General features: G+C 44.2%; 3 protein-coding genes across 3 annotated transcripts; all 3 read right to left on the reverse strand.

Moving 5' to 3' along the window:
• Positions 1 to 965: 965 nt before the first annotated feature.
• On the reverse strand, positions 966 to 3,347 carry LOC118412049 (hematopoietic prostaglandin D synthase-like). The gene is made up of 5 exons (XM_035814649.1): positions 3,116 to 3,347; positions 2,495 to 2,587; positions 1,807 to 1,925; positions 1,540 to 1,635; positions 966 to 1,259 (listed from the first exon to the last, which is right to left on the reverse strand). The coding sequence occupies exons 1-5, from the start codon at positions 3,249 to 3,251 to the stop codon at positions 1,086 to 1,088; spliced, it is 618 nt and encodes a 205-aa protein (XP_035670542.1). The 5' UTR covers positions 3,252 to 3,347; the 3' UTR covers positions 966 to 1,085.
• Positions 3,348 to 3,923: 576 nt separating this feature from the next.
• LOC118412050 (hematopoietic prostaglandin D synthase-like) lies at positions 3,924 to 7,634 on the reverse strand. The gene is made up of 5 exons (XM_035814650.1): positions 7,396 to 7,634; positions 6,274 to 6,366; positions 4,924 to 5,042; positions 4,707 to 4,802; positions 3,924 to 4,295 (listed from the first exon to the last, which is right to left on the reverse strand). Exons 1-5 carry the CDS (start codon positions 7,529 to 7,531, stop codon positions 4,122 to 4,124), a joined length of 618 nt encoding a protein of 205 aa, XP_035670543.1. The 5' UTR covers positions 7,532 to 7,634; the 3' UTR covers positions 3,924 to 4,121.
• A 941-nt stretch (positions 7,635 to 8,575) lies between these two features.
• LOC118412051 (glutathione S-transferase 1-like) lies at positions 8,576 to 12,817 on the reverse strand. Its single transcript, XM_035814651.1, has 5 exons — positions 12,567 to 12,817; positions 11,498 to 11,590; positions 10,671 to 10,786; positions 9,956 to 10,051; positions 8,576 to 9,197 (listed from the first exon to the last, which is right to left on the reverse strand). The coding sequence occupies exons 1-5, from the start codon at positions 12,700 to 12,702 to the stop codon at positions 9,033 to 9,035; spliced, it is 606 nt and encodes a 201-aa protein (XP_035670544.1). The 5' UTR covers positions 12,703 to 12,817; the 3' UTR covers positions 8,576 to 9,032.
• Between the last annotated feature and the right edge of the window lie 916 nt (positions 12,818 to 13,733).

Raw genomic sequence — 13,733 nt, forward strand, 5'->3', positions numbered from 1 at the left:
TATCCACTGACAGTTATTTCACACAAATTCCTTTATAACAAATAAACACTTTAATACATTACATAAAAATACATTTGCAATATATATATTGTACAATAGTGTCTATATATAATACAAACATTAAACTATTTCATCATCATCATTTAACTAATAATTTTAACTAATCATCTGTTTGTGAGATAGCATATCAGCATCAACATGTGGCTTATTTGCAATACAAACTACATGTATTAAGTGGAGTCCTGGTACCCCCCATGCAGAGCCTTTTCACTTGGGCACGACAAAGTACGTATATATGAAGTGATTTAGGAAGGTACCGGCTTAATCACGTTAGAAAGCCATAATGAAAATGTGTAAAATCAGCATAATTCCTTTTCAAGTATCCCTATATTCCCCATGTGGAGCCCTAATCAACATAACCAATCAATCATAATATTTTTGACAGTTATGCATGGTTTACACACAAACAACAGTACAAAAAAAATTCATGACTGTCCCCTGCATAATGGTGCGGTCCAAAAAGTGGTCGGTTATTAGAATAACCGACCACTTTTGAGGTTACTGCCTGATAACCCATGGGAAATGGGGGCCTCTGATTGGCCAACTCCATCTGGCTATATGATAATGATCCTTAATATTCGGCAAAAAGGGAGTAATTGGGCCAAGAGAGTCCACGCTACTAAGGTAAACTATCCATAGCCGGAGTAGCTGGTCTGGTAGAGACTACTAATTTAAATTTACACACAATAGGCGTGCATAGGGATACCTTTCTCCCGTCATCCCTACCTGAATTTTTGGCCCGATCGTGTCACAGGTCACCGACCGAACGGATGTACACCTGTTCAGGTCAGTAAAGTTAAACTGATTGAAGAAGACACCATTTACGAATACGATATTTCACTTATCGGTAAAGCTAAAACGTAAAAGTATTTGGGGATCCACAAAAGACTCCGTACACTTAAAAGTACATTTGATGTCAAATGGAAGGAAAAATAGTATTTATTCTGTGTCAAAATCCTGAGAAACTGCTTTGACTTCCATCTCTCCGTCATCAGTGACGTCATGTAACATCTCCCATCATCCCCTCAGAAGTCGAACATCCCTGCGGGACGCTCGGCCATCCACTTGGCGATGCGCGGGTTGGCCTTGACCGTGTCGCACACCTTGGTCAGTTTGGGGTAGTCCTGCATGGTTCCCGCTTTGTAAACCTCCTCGATGTTATGCGCGATGTTAAATAACACCAGGTCGCACCACAGAAGCTAGAAAGAAATGCAGAAAAGGTTAGCGTTATTCTGAACCACTGCTGCTGATTTGGTTTGACGTTATCTTCCTCGATACCTTTCACCCTGGTATTAATATCTACTGCACGCCGCATTTCTGCAATAATTTATTGCAGAATTCAAACAAAGTAGCCCTGCGAGTTCGTGTTTCAAACTATTTCAACGATACACACTTTTTCTTTCTCAAAACGTAATGTCAAACACATATGTCCTTCCTTCCTTCCTTCCTTCCTTCATTCAATTCTTTGGTTGTACTCACGCTGTTGCCCACTAGATGTCCGTCAGACCCGCTCAGCTTCTCACACTTGCCGAGTCTCTCTGCGATCAACTTATCCAACTCCTTCGACTTTTCCTCCTAAAATAGCAAAATGAGAGCATGGAAGTAAAGAAATTCAGTCAAAGGACTGCGTTCAGCTATTTGGTACCATTACAATATCATTGTTTATTCACATTTCGCCCGCACCATAGCCCAGCAGAATACAAAACAAAGAAGAAAGAAAAAAACAGCACAACACAAATAAATCACCTTGTCTTTTTCATCCTTGGCGAATACTACCACACCAGCCATTTTCGGTATCAGCTCCTCAAGCTCGTCTACAAAGGCGTCTGCCTGGGCCCGCTCTAGCCTGGTTTTACCGTCCAGTCCTACAGGAGTTGTAAATTGTTAAAGCCGCATTCATATTGTTTACGTCCCGCTATGGTAAGGACATGTGATGAGAGTCAGTTTGGTTTTACCGCCCATTCCTGCAGGAGTAGATGGAACAGACGCGCTCATACTCCGTGGACCACTCAACTTCCCTAGCGTTACATCACAAGGGGCGGCGAACACCAACATTCGAACACATTCCAGCATGCTAGATTTGCGTTCGATCGAACGCATTCCAGACTTCGATCCTGCTAGATTTATGTTCTATAACTATGTTAGAACCACCGGATGCGTTCGAATGTGGGTGCAAATGACGCAGTCCCCCTTTTGTTACGCATGCAGATTCTTTAGCGGAGATACATTGTTTACGTCACGCTTCAGTAAGGTCACGTGATGTGAGTTACGAGTCAATCAACCTGCGTAAGGCTGGAGATTAGTACGAAAATTTGTCGAGTCATTTATAATCTGTTTTGCAAACAGTTCGCCGACAACAGGCCTACCCTTACGCAAACCCCTTACAACAGCTGTTTGTGTAGCAATCAAAGTTAAACCCAGTGAACGCACTCACCCGTCTCCCTTGCAATGAAGCGAGCTATGGACATGCTCTGGCTGAGGGTGATCCCATCCACCTCGAGAATGGGCAGTACGCCCATCGGAGTGCCTGAAACATGGAGCATTCCTAGTATCTGCTGCATGGAGTAAGCACTAGTTCTGTTGACTTTTGATGCCTTGTATCGTCATGAATCGGTTTGGTTGGAAAAGGCATATAGCCACGGTTGCCTCACTAGCCAGTCGAAAAGGGACTACCGAATCGTTGGCAGGTCATTTCTGTTTGTTGTATGGGTTTTGATTTGACTTTATGCCAGGGCTTCCCAATTAGCCTCAGGCTATTATACAGTACAGGGCTAGCCCTGGTACCGCCGCTCAACAACATAAATGGTTACAATGCGTTTACAGATGGAGTTTGTTTATTCGTGCAATTACGTACTAAGTACAAAGTAAATCAGGGAAATAATTACTTAAAATACTAAGACGATCTGTGTTTACTTAGTAATACTAGCCTATCATGCGTGCTATATAACGAGCTTCAAAACGAGCATGAATTCTGTAACAATGTTATCCTAATTTCTTCTCACGTCTATTCACAAGGACCGTAACTTGAGCAAACATCACACATGCCACCACTCACTGTCTTTGTGTGCCGGCCACTGGTCGAATGTGATTCTCACATCCTCGTACTCAACCCCAGCAGCGGCGAATAGCAGCCTGGTCGGCTCACCGCGAGCTCGGACGTCAAAGTACGTCAGCTTGTACTTGGGCGCCATCCTGGGTCCTGTTTGGACGTTCTTGTGGCTAGCTAGCGGTGTCTCGATGCAGAACTGGAATGGGCGGTCCCTTATCTTCGACAGGTGTAAATATGCCCGTGTGTGCCAACTGCGTCCGGGCATGGCACTTGTTTGAATGGGACGTACCATCAGAGAGGGTAGGACTCGCCACAGACAGTTACATTGTAAATCTAGTGATACCAGGTGTCAAAGGTCACCGACCGACTGGATATGTCTAATGAATGGATTAACCTTTGATATGAATTTTAAGGAAATGCTTTATACACGTCACAAAGAACACCGTGGCTATAAAAAAGTAAACCTACATAACCTATCTGAATTACAAATGCGTGATTGTAGCAATCTGTACTACGTATACTGCTGACCTAGCGGGGTCGGTTCAAAGTTTGAAGAAAAAGTGACACAAGGTGTATTCTAGTTGATATCAAATCGCGTAGGGAAGGGGTAATAAAGAGCGTAACAGAAGAGTGTTCTCACATCGTAGTGTGTGTATAGAAGTCAACTTTTCCTACATACAGCATGGGAGGGTGGGTTTTGTAGTGTCCGTCATAAAGCTTTTAGATTATATAAGAAAGGAGTACACCACTCATTTATTCAATGATTTCTTCCTTCATACAGTTTTCCATACCGAAAAAGATGCACTTAAAACACTTGTTAAAATGAAAAGCATTTATTTAGCAGAATGTAAAAACCACTGCGTACACGATTTTCAATTCTTGAGTATACATGTCTGTCAAATGGAAGAAAAACATAGCATCTATTTTCTTTCAACCTCATGTGAAACTGCCTAGACGTTTAACTCTCCGCCATGACCATCCGTGACGTCATGTAACATCTCCCCAGATCTCCTCAGATGTTGAACTGCCCCGCCGGCCGCTCGGCCACCCACTTGGCGATGCGCGGGTTGGCCTTGACCGTGTCGTACACCTTGGCCAGTTTGGGGTAGCTCTGCAGGGTTCCCGCCTTGTATAGCTCCTCGATGTTATATGCAATGTTATAGAACACCAGGTCGCACCACAGAAGCTGCAGAGAATACATAAAAGATAATACTTTCTTAACAAATTAGTTGGTTGGTGTGGGCTATTTCAGGGTTCCTCCAAACCCCCAAATACCATATTGGAGTGTTAAACAGATCCTACGGGTTCGTTAACGTATACAATAGTGTCTTCTTCTTTCTTGTACTTTATTCCTCCCTTGGGAGAGCATTGCATAGCTGAAGTATTTACAAAGGGGAAGCCATGACATTAAACATGTGGTACATAGCAATCCTGTTAAAATAAAATAAATTATATCCTTATATTGTTGTTCATTCATTCATTCATTCATTCATTCATTCATTCTTTCTTTCTTTCATTCATTCATTCTGAAACACTGTAGTTATCGGGCTCCAGCTTCATAAAGTCACTCATGTATTAATTCTTTGGTTGTACTCACGCTGTTCCCGACTAGATGCCCCTCAGACCCGCTCAGCTTCTCACACCTGCCGAGTTTCTCTGCGATCATCTTGTCTAGTGCCTTTGCTTTCTCCTCCTGAAATGAAATACATGGACGAACTGTAGTGATCCACCCTGGTTCGATAGTAAAGCGCTTGTACTCACAGTAGAGGCATACAAAACAAAGAAGAAAACAAACAAACAAACAAACAAGACACCTTCTCTGTCTCGTCAGTAGTGAATACCAGCAGACCAGCGAGTTTCGGCACCAGCTCCTCCAACTCGTCCACAAAGGCGTCTGCCTGGGCCCGCTCCAGCCTGGTCATACCGTCCATTCCTGCAGGAGTAGATGGAACAGAAAGTTGCCTGCGTCACACGGCGGTAGAGGTCGAATATCGAATTCCGCGAACATTCGATCGAACACGTTCGAACACTCACGTTCGATCGAACGCGTTCCAGAGTTCGAACCTGCTAGATCTACGTTCGATCGAACTTCCGGTTGGGTTTGTATGTTAGCGGAAAATGACGCAGGTTTTGTGATCTACGGAAATGTAGACTCAGCCTTGTGAATGAATGGACCCTTCCAGCCGAACGCCATATCGAACAAATAGAACCCCGTATTCTATTTCGAATACTCGGTCAAAAACAGCCCTAGTGGGACAGGAATGGGCAAAGAAAAATGCTATGCCTTTTTTGTTGAAGACTATACCGACCGAGTATTGTTGTTTCGGGAAGAGTAGGCGCTACACAGCATTACTTTATTCCTTGACAGGATGCGCATGTAAAGCAATGTTCGTAGAAGAGACGGAACTCTGCACTAGCGGACTCTGTAGTAGTGTCTTATATTTGACACGTGGCACAAGCTCCCTCTCCGTGAGTGACCGAGCTACTTTCTTCTTAATTTGGTTTTTCTCCTGAGTAAGCTTGCACATGCCATGCATGCAACAAACGCGGTAGAAAACCTGTCACATATATACGTACCCAGCTTTACACCTGCAGCGACCCGCATGTCAGAAACTGGGCACTCCTGCCCACCAACAAGGTAATATTATGGAGCGCCTCCCGCTTCCGGTTTGACTGAAATTATATCGCCCTTACTGCAACTACATACGTCCCCTCCTCAAATGACTGTACCCAGTGGATGTAGCCTTCCACAAAGAATACATAGCATTTTTTTTTCGCCCGTTCTGAGAGGATTTTCAGGCCCCAAAAGCTAAACCGAAGTCAGTCGGTATCCTCAGCCTAATAGCGGCGGCGGCCATGTTTTTGCAACTCGCGCCGTTTTTGACCGAGGTTTTGAAATAGAACCCGAGATCGAACAATGGGCTTATGGTGTTCGGCTGGAAGGGTCCATTATTCATAACTTCAGAAAAATTGCTTGCTTCACGTTTCAGGTTAGTCAACCTGAGGAACACCGAAGATGGGTTCGAACATTTGTCTGTGTTGCAAACTGCTCGTCAAACATTGTTAGTCTCAGTATTGTTAGGCCTGTCCCCGGCCAAGTAACCAAACACCTTCTAACAGCTGGCTGTGACGTAATCAAAGTCAAACCTTATGAACACACTCACCCGTCTCCCTGGCCACGAAGCGAGCTATGGACATGCTCTGACAGAGGGTGACTCCGTCCACCTCAAGCAGGGGCAGCTGGCCCATCGGGGTCGCTGGAACAGGGAGTGGGGCATGAGCATGTAGAGCATGGGATATCATGTCTAAATATCGATACTAGTTATATTGGCTTTGTATATCTCATGTCATTATGTATCAATGATGATAATGTATTGTTGATGATGATGTATTGTTGATGATGATGTATCGGATTCGCTGTTAAAGACACACAACCAGGGTCACCCCACTATATAGAATATAGTCAGGAGCGAATGGACTACCTGAACGTTGACAGATAACGTTAATTAATGTTTATTCGGTTGTAGGGATGATAAGATAACGAGCCCCATCACTCCTCCGTTTGTACACACACGCTCTCAACATGTGCATGACTCAGCAAGAATCCTTCCCAATACACACATTTCAATGTGCAGGGGCGGTGCCCATCTCCGTTTCCCTACCCCTTGGGCCACAAAGAGCGACTTCATAACATTATGACCGTAGAGGTAACTAGTTGTGCTGTTCTACTATCATACACTTTTTCTGAGGGCTAAGCATATCAAATTATTAAATATAACGTTAGAATATAACACGGGGTATTCCGTATCACCCGAGGTATGGCCCGACCGTGGGTAGGATTGCCCGAAGGCCGGAGGGCGATCAAACCCGCGGGAGGGCTGGGACCGAGGGTGATGCGGAATGTGTTGTATTCTATATATATGTCATACCCACCCGACAAAACACAGATTGTCAGGCAAAATGCGGAACTTTAAAAAAAGTTGGTGTCCTCAAACAAAAAAATCGTAACAAGAGCATTCGAATTTTTTTTTACTACACCACTCTCGCTGGTGGACTTTGTTTGATATGTTCTATGGAAGCCCGTGTGATGAGGCACGTTAGAACAACCGGGCCGGAACACCCATGATATCTAGCGTTTCGCGGCCCAGGTATGACATGTAGTGGTATATACCATTATCAAAGTCTTTGATATGAGGCGGGCGGAGTTTGAACCTTGTCTTCCCGACTGTTACGCTGTACCTAAAGGTCCAAGCGGCCGCCTCCCCGGTCTTTTTGTTTTTACTTACTCGGTTTAAGAGCCTCCCAGTCTTGTCGCTGAACCCTCACATCCTCGTACTCAACCCCAGCAGCGGCGAACAGCAGTCTGGTGGGCTCGGCGCGAGCTCGGACGTCAAAGTACGTCAGCTTGTACTTGGGGGCCATCCTGGGAGCCTGTCGGGACGTTCTTGTGGCGTGAACGGAGAAATAGCTAGCGGCGTGTCGATGGCGAACTGGAATGGGCGGTCCCTTATCTTCGACAGGTGTAAATATGCATGCGCCAACTGACGCTTGTTTAAAGGGGACGTACCATCAAAGAGGGTAGGGCAAAGTTACAAACAGTTGCATTGTGAAGCCGCGGGTGATAACAGGTGTCTGTGGAGACTCTGTCGTTTTAAATGAAGTCGTGATTATTGACAAACTGAGGATAATTTCTTTGGCTTGGACCTATCATTAAGGTTGATATTGTTCGCTGTTTACGGTGATCCGATCACTGCAGGATGAATAAGGTCTTTGGGGAAGAAAGTTGTTTGCAATAGAAAAATCAACTCCTCGTTTGTAGTGACTCTGTTGCTATGGTGTCTTTTAAACGGAATGTTTGAGATACACAAAAAACTCGCCTGCTCTTTCATGCGACCACGTCTGCATAATTTGAGGACAAACATTGACACTGAAAGATCTCTAGCATTCTGGTCTGTCATGGCCTTTGGCCCCACTTTTCTTGTGTCAACTTGTGAACGCCGTCCATGTTGCCTTGTCGTACTCTGTTGTTTAGGCAACGCGAACAGGTGAGAGATGTTTGACGCGTGTACCTGGTGCGGTAGGTTCAAAGTCCACCTGCACCACCGCCAGCCGTCGGCACGGGGCGCTTCTCAGTGCAGATCAGTTGAGGTCAGGAGAGGTATTAGTCTGTCAAGCTCTTCTGTTTTAATCTGGGTATAACAATGCTGCCTTGGCAAATGAAAGATGTGACAAGGGTGGAGTGGTTCAGGTGATCCGGTGAGTAAATGTTACATCGGACAAAATTATGTCACTCACTCACTCACTCACTCACTCACTCACTCACTCACTCACTCACTCACTCACTCACTCACTCACTCACTCACTCACTCACTCACTCACTCACTCACTCACTCACTCTCACTCACTCACTCACTCACTCACTCACTCACTCTCTCATGTATATAACAATCAAGTATTACGTAAATAAACGTTTCAAAGTTTACTTTTTTATTCTTATGTATTGCAAGGACAGAGTTGTCAATGTAGTAAAGGTAGACATTCATGGAATGACTACCACACAAGTCGCAGTACACGTCGCATAAAGTATTACAGTGGCTCCCTTTTGTTCGAACAGCCTTTGTGACCTTTTCAGCTGCAAGGAGGAGGTAGAGGTTTGAAAATGAAATTAACCCCACAATTATGAGATGTCTAGAAAATATGTTTTTCCGTGTCATACTTTCAATCTACAGCAGCAACGTTACAAAAGAATTGTGGAATTGTGTAGAAGAATTGAATGTGTATCTACGTACGCGTGTATCCGTCTGTATTTGCTACTGAATGTGAAAAGCTAATAAAAAAAAACTCCCTGTGCTCTGTCGATCAAGCACTAACTGGTGGTAATATTGCCACAATTGAAACACATTTTTGTTGGTTTCTTTTCCACTTAAAACACGGCGTCAGGTCGCGTGGCCAGGTAGGCTGCGATACGTGAGTTGAGCTTGACATTCTCCACTACCTTGGCCAGTTTGGGGTAGTTATCCAGAGTTCCCGGCTTGTTGTTCTCCACGTTGAAAGCGATGTTATAGAAGAACAGGTCGCACCAGAGCATCTGATGGAAGGTAAATACAGTAGGTTTGATCATAGTAACTTACCACAATTTGCATTTTTTGTTGCCTTTAAGGTTAAGTGCAAGTTGTGCATGCTAGGTTAATTGTTTTAGTATCAAAGCTTGATTCTATATCCGGCATTGTCAACAGGCCCCTTTTTAAGCCGCTGACTAACTGGTCGTCACTGACTGCACGTCTTTCAAAGTCATACCTATTAAGACGTCATAATTACAAAGTAGTTGACAAACAGTTCTATTGGTTACCCAAGCTCTTACTACTTATTCAGATCTAGACATTTGAGATTTTATTTCGTCTTTGTATACGCAAGTAATGGAAGACAAATTCCAAACTTTCTAAAATGATAAATGGTCATGTCCTTGAGAGTATATTTGATTGCTGTCTATTTTTGAATTTTCGTAAGTTAGACGTTTGGTTTAAAGCCGTAGTTTGCCTTGTTGGTATGTGTACGACGTAAATTGACTATAAAGTCAAAGAGGCCAGCTAAACAACAACGGCAGTAAGGTTATACGACCATTAACCTAGCATTCGCATCAACCGGTGGCTAGGGGCACTGAATGTGCTAGCGAAAAGGGTAGAGAAGCTTGAATCATTATGCACAGAATTTGGGATTTGCCAATACAGGTACATGGCAGGTAAGTCTCGTAACGCTCGCCCCAAAGTAAACATTACCAGGCATTTACCGCTATTGGTAATTCCCACACTTCGTACAGCGGCACGCGCGATGACATTCGGTACGTACCCTGTTCCCGACCATGTACCCGGCAGAGCCGCACAGCTTCTCTAGCGTGGTGTACTTCTTCTCGATCAGCTCATCCAGCTCCTTCTGCTTCTCCGCCTGCAATTCAGTCAGACACGGGCGTCTGGGTAAGGCACTACGGACGGACTTCAACTGGTCTATTTCATAGTGAACACAATGGATCGCACATCCATTCATTCGCTCATTTATTCACTCCTTCATTTACTCACAAACACGTGGACATACAGATACACACACGCACACACTCACTTCTTATTCACTCTCCTATTGACTAACGCACACACACACACACACACACACACACACGCACACACACACACACACACACACACTCACTCACATACCCACTAACTCACTCACCCACTCACTCACATACTCACTCCTTCATTGGTAAGCATACCCAAAATACAAACTGATATGAGATTGGCAGTGATTTTTCTTTGTGAATTCGTCTATAAAAGCGTTAGATCTCGACAAGGTCTAGATTTCAGTCCTTATTAGCGAATAAACAAATATATGACTTGTACAAATTATTACGCTTACGAGTTCGTGACTTTGCCTTGCTGAACCAGTATTCCAGTTACACTTCATGTACTATTACCGACTTGTTCTTCCAGTTCATTCTAGTGACGCAGAAGAAGAATGATGGACGTATAAAGTAATCTCGGTATTTTCTCCAGCTGTAGAAATGGGTTACCTTTACTGCTTCGTCCGTTATAAAGAGTATGCCGGCAAGCTTCGGCATGATCTCGTTCACCTCGTCTACTAACATGTCTGCCTGCGCCTGCTCCACGTTCGACTTTCCCGCCAGTCCTAATAAGGAGTGGGAGGTGACAGTTAGAACATACATTTTGTACCCATGTGCACCTAACGTTATCCAAATAAGGGATGTGAGGTGATATCGTTAGCAAATGCATTTGGCGCCCGCCAATCCTAATAAGGAATCAGATGTGATTGTTGGAACTGTGTTTGCGCTCACGTGACTATGACGAAATTATGACGTAAGTATTGACCACCATGTTGGATGTTTAAACCTTGAAGTTGCCAGAAGAATTTGAATGTGTATGATTTGTAATGACGGCCGTGTGATTATGATAGTATTTGGTGCAAAAATTGGTTATAATTGTACTCTTGAATTTTTCAAGAATTGAAATGTTTTTTTTTTAAATATGCAGATATTAGATTGAAAAAAAAAATAGGTCTTGAACGTTTTGTTAAAAATAGTGTTTAGAAAACTGCAATACAAGACTACTGAACCAACCTCTGTTTCTCTAAATGGAAATATCGAGATTTGAAGGCTTTGATAAGATGCAATGAAATAGTTTAGTGTGTTATCATGTATTGTTAAGAACAGTACCCCCCCCCCTTCAATGATGTCAACAAAGGACCAGCTCGTCGTCAATAAGCAAACATGATGGAGTAACTAAACACCTTATAGTGATTCAGCGGGTAAATAATGACTATTTAACCGTGATTAAGCCTATGACAAGTGCACAAAGCATTGTAGGAGATACGTGTACATACCCACATCCCGGGCCACGAAGCGAGCTATCGCCACACTCTGACAGAGAGTCACGCCGTCAACCTCCAGGATGGGCAGTCCGCCCATGGGAGTCGCTGTGAAAGGGTCAGAAAAATAGAATGATATGAATGGTCACTTACAAGGAACGTAACTTTTTTTACGTTGCAGCTTTTTTGTATTTTGTGACTTGTACAATGATGGTAAGTCATGTTGTCTAACATGAATGAATGAACGAACTTGATATACAAGTGTGACCCCCCTACACACACGATTAAGGTCAGCGTCCCGTTGCCATGGCGACATGGGTCATTGAATAGACTGAATAACCAGAGTCGCCACGTCAGAGCACCCTGTTGTCTCTGTAGTTGTATTAGTTTTGGTGAAATGAAATCTCAAGAAATGTTTTCTTTAGTTTGTTGCTAACAGTAACATGTGACACGCAAGCTCGGTGAACTGCGGCATGAGACCACCGTATGTTTTGTCACGTGCGTAAATGATTGAAAGAGTTGGATAATTGACCCAGGGTCACAGCTCTTGACTATACTACTACTTGAGGCGAGGTCGACCGGTCGCGTTCGTCGTGCGATGTTGTCAATAATTTTGCAGAACATTTTTCATCGAGACAATGATAATATCTACAGACTGCTAGTAGCAGAATTTACGGCAACAAGACAGCCGGATTTCGCACGACACGCATGGTTAACTGTCACTAACAAAGTCCCCAATCTGGTCTCAAACCTTTCTGTATGGTGTCGCACGACGTATGTATTTTTCGCAATTTTAGCTCCAAAACTAACACGAACTCTATGCTGAGGCTGTCAGTACCTAGTCTCTACCAGACTGACTACGCTGGCTGTTATAGGGAGAATATTTTCCCAGGGGAACTTTGCTACCCTAGGAGTTCTGTTGTTCGGCAACCTTAGCATGGATTGACTCCCCTTTCCAATTTACGGATTTTTTTGCCGAATTCTACGATCCCCGCCGTAAGAAGGCCTGGTGGAGGCTAGTCTGTACCTGACTCCATTCACAAGGGACCAAACTTGATCAAACATCAGACGTGTTCCTACTCACACTCTTTGAGTGCCGGCCACTGCTCGAACTCGATCCTGACGTCTTCAAACTCCACACCTGCCGCGGCGAACAGCAGTCTGGGCACCTCCCCACGGCCTCGGGCGTTAAAATACGTCAGCTTGTACTTAGGGGCCATCGTGGAGTGTTAAATGCTACGTAGAGAGCGAGACGAGGGTTCTACTACTCGCTGGATGCCTGAGAATGGGCGTTTCTCACCTGAGCTGGTATAAATAGTGTGTGGGGGGTGACACAGCACTTATTTCCAAAGGAGGTCATGCTTGTTTAATAGGGAGGTACCATTAACCATGCAAAACTAGGGAAACCTCTCAGACTTTTGGGGCTTTAATACAGGACCGAGGTGTCGTTGCACTTATGGAAACCTTGGGAGTCTTGAGTCAAACATTAACATGACGAGGAAAAGGAGATGTTTTTTTCGTCGATTGCTGCATTTTTAAGGGCACCGTCGCCGCTAATTCTGCCCTCAGCGAGGCGGCGTGCATTGAAGCATGATGTTTGAGATTCCGCTGTTGCCGCCGTGCAGGTATTTGCACTGGTGCTATGGAGAAAACAAAAGCTTGGGAACCACGGACCCACTTGTTTTCATTGACGCTCTGCCCAGTGGAATGAGACCAATGATTAACCTAAAGTAGATTTGTACGACCCATGAGTTTCTAAATTGAATATGATCCTTGATGTTAAAGTATGAGTTAAAAGACAAGAAAGGCACACAAAACATACATAGTACACTTCTTTAGGAATGAAATTCCTTTCGACTACTAATGACTCATTGGGTGACGTCCAATAATCGCTCAACCGTCGGCACCTGAGTGGAGAGTCCGAGAGGACGTGTGGACAAGTGGTTTTGAGGGCGTGGCACAATTTACGTGCTACCGGCCGTTGCCATGGGCGTGTCCTGATGATCTCCAAGCAGATGTACCGCTGGCATGGGATAGTATGAAACCTGCGCAAGGATTGTAGCCGGGCAAGGAGTGCTCATTATTTGTCCCGATGGCTAATAGACCGGCTACAATTTTTGCCAAGTCTTGAAACCATCTTATGCCAGCGGTAAATCTGCTCGTAATTTCTAACCTACGTTTAGACGGAAAAGCAGTTCATTACGCACATGTAACATGAATTTACGTTGGCGAATTGGAGGCATTCTTTGCA

The sequence above is a fragment of the Branchiostoma floridae genome, chromosome 3 (assembly GCF_000003815.2).
Source record: "Branchiostoma floridae strain S238N-H82 chromosome 3, Bfl_VNyyK, whole genome shotgun sequence".
Lineage (NCBI taxonomy): Eukaryota > Metazoa > Chordata > Leptocardii > Amphioxiformes > Branchiostomatidae > Branchiostoma > Branchiostoma floridae.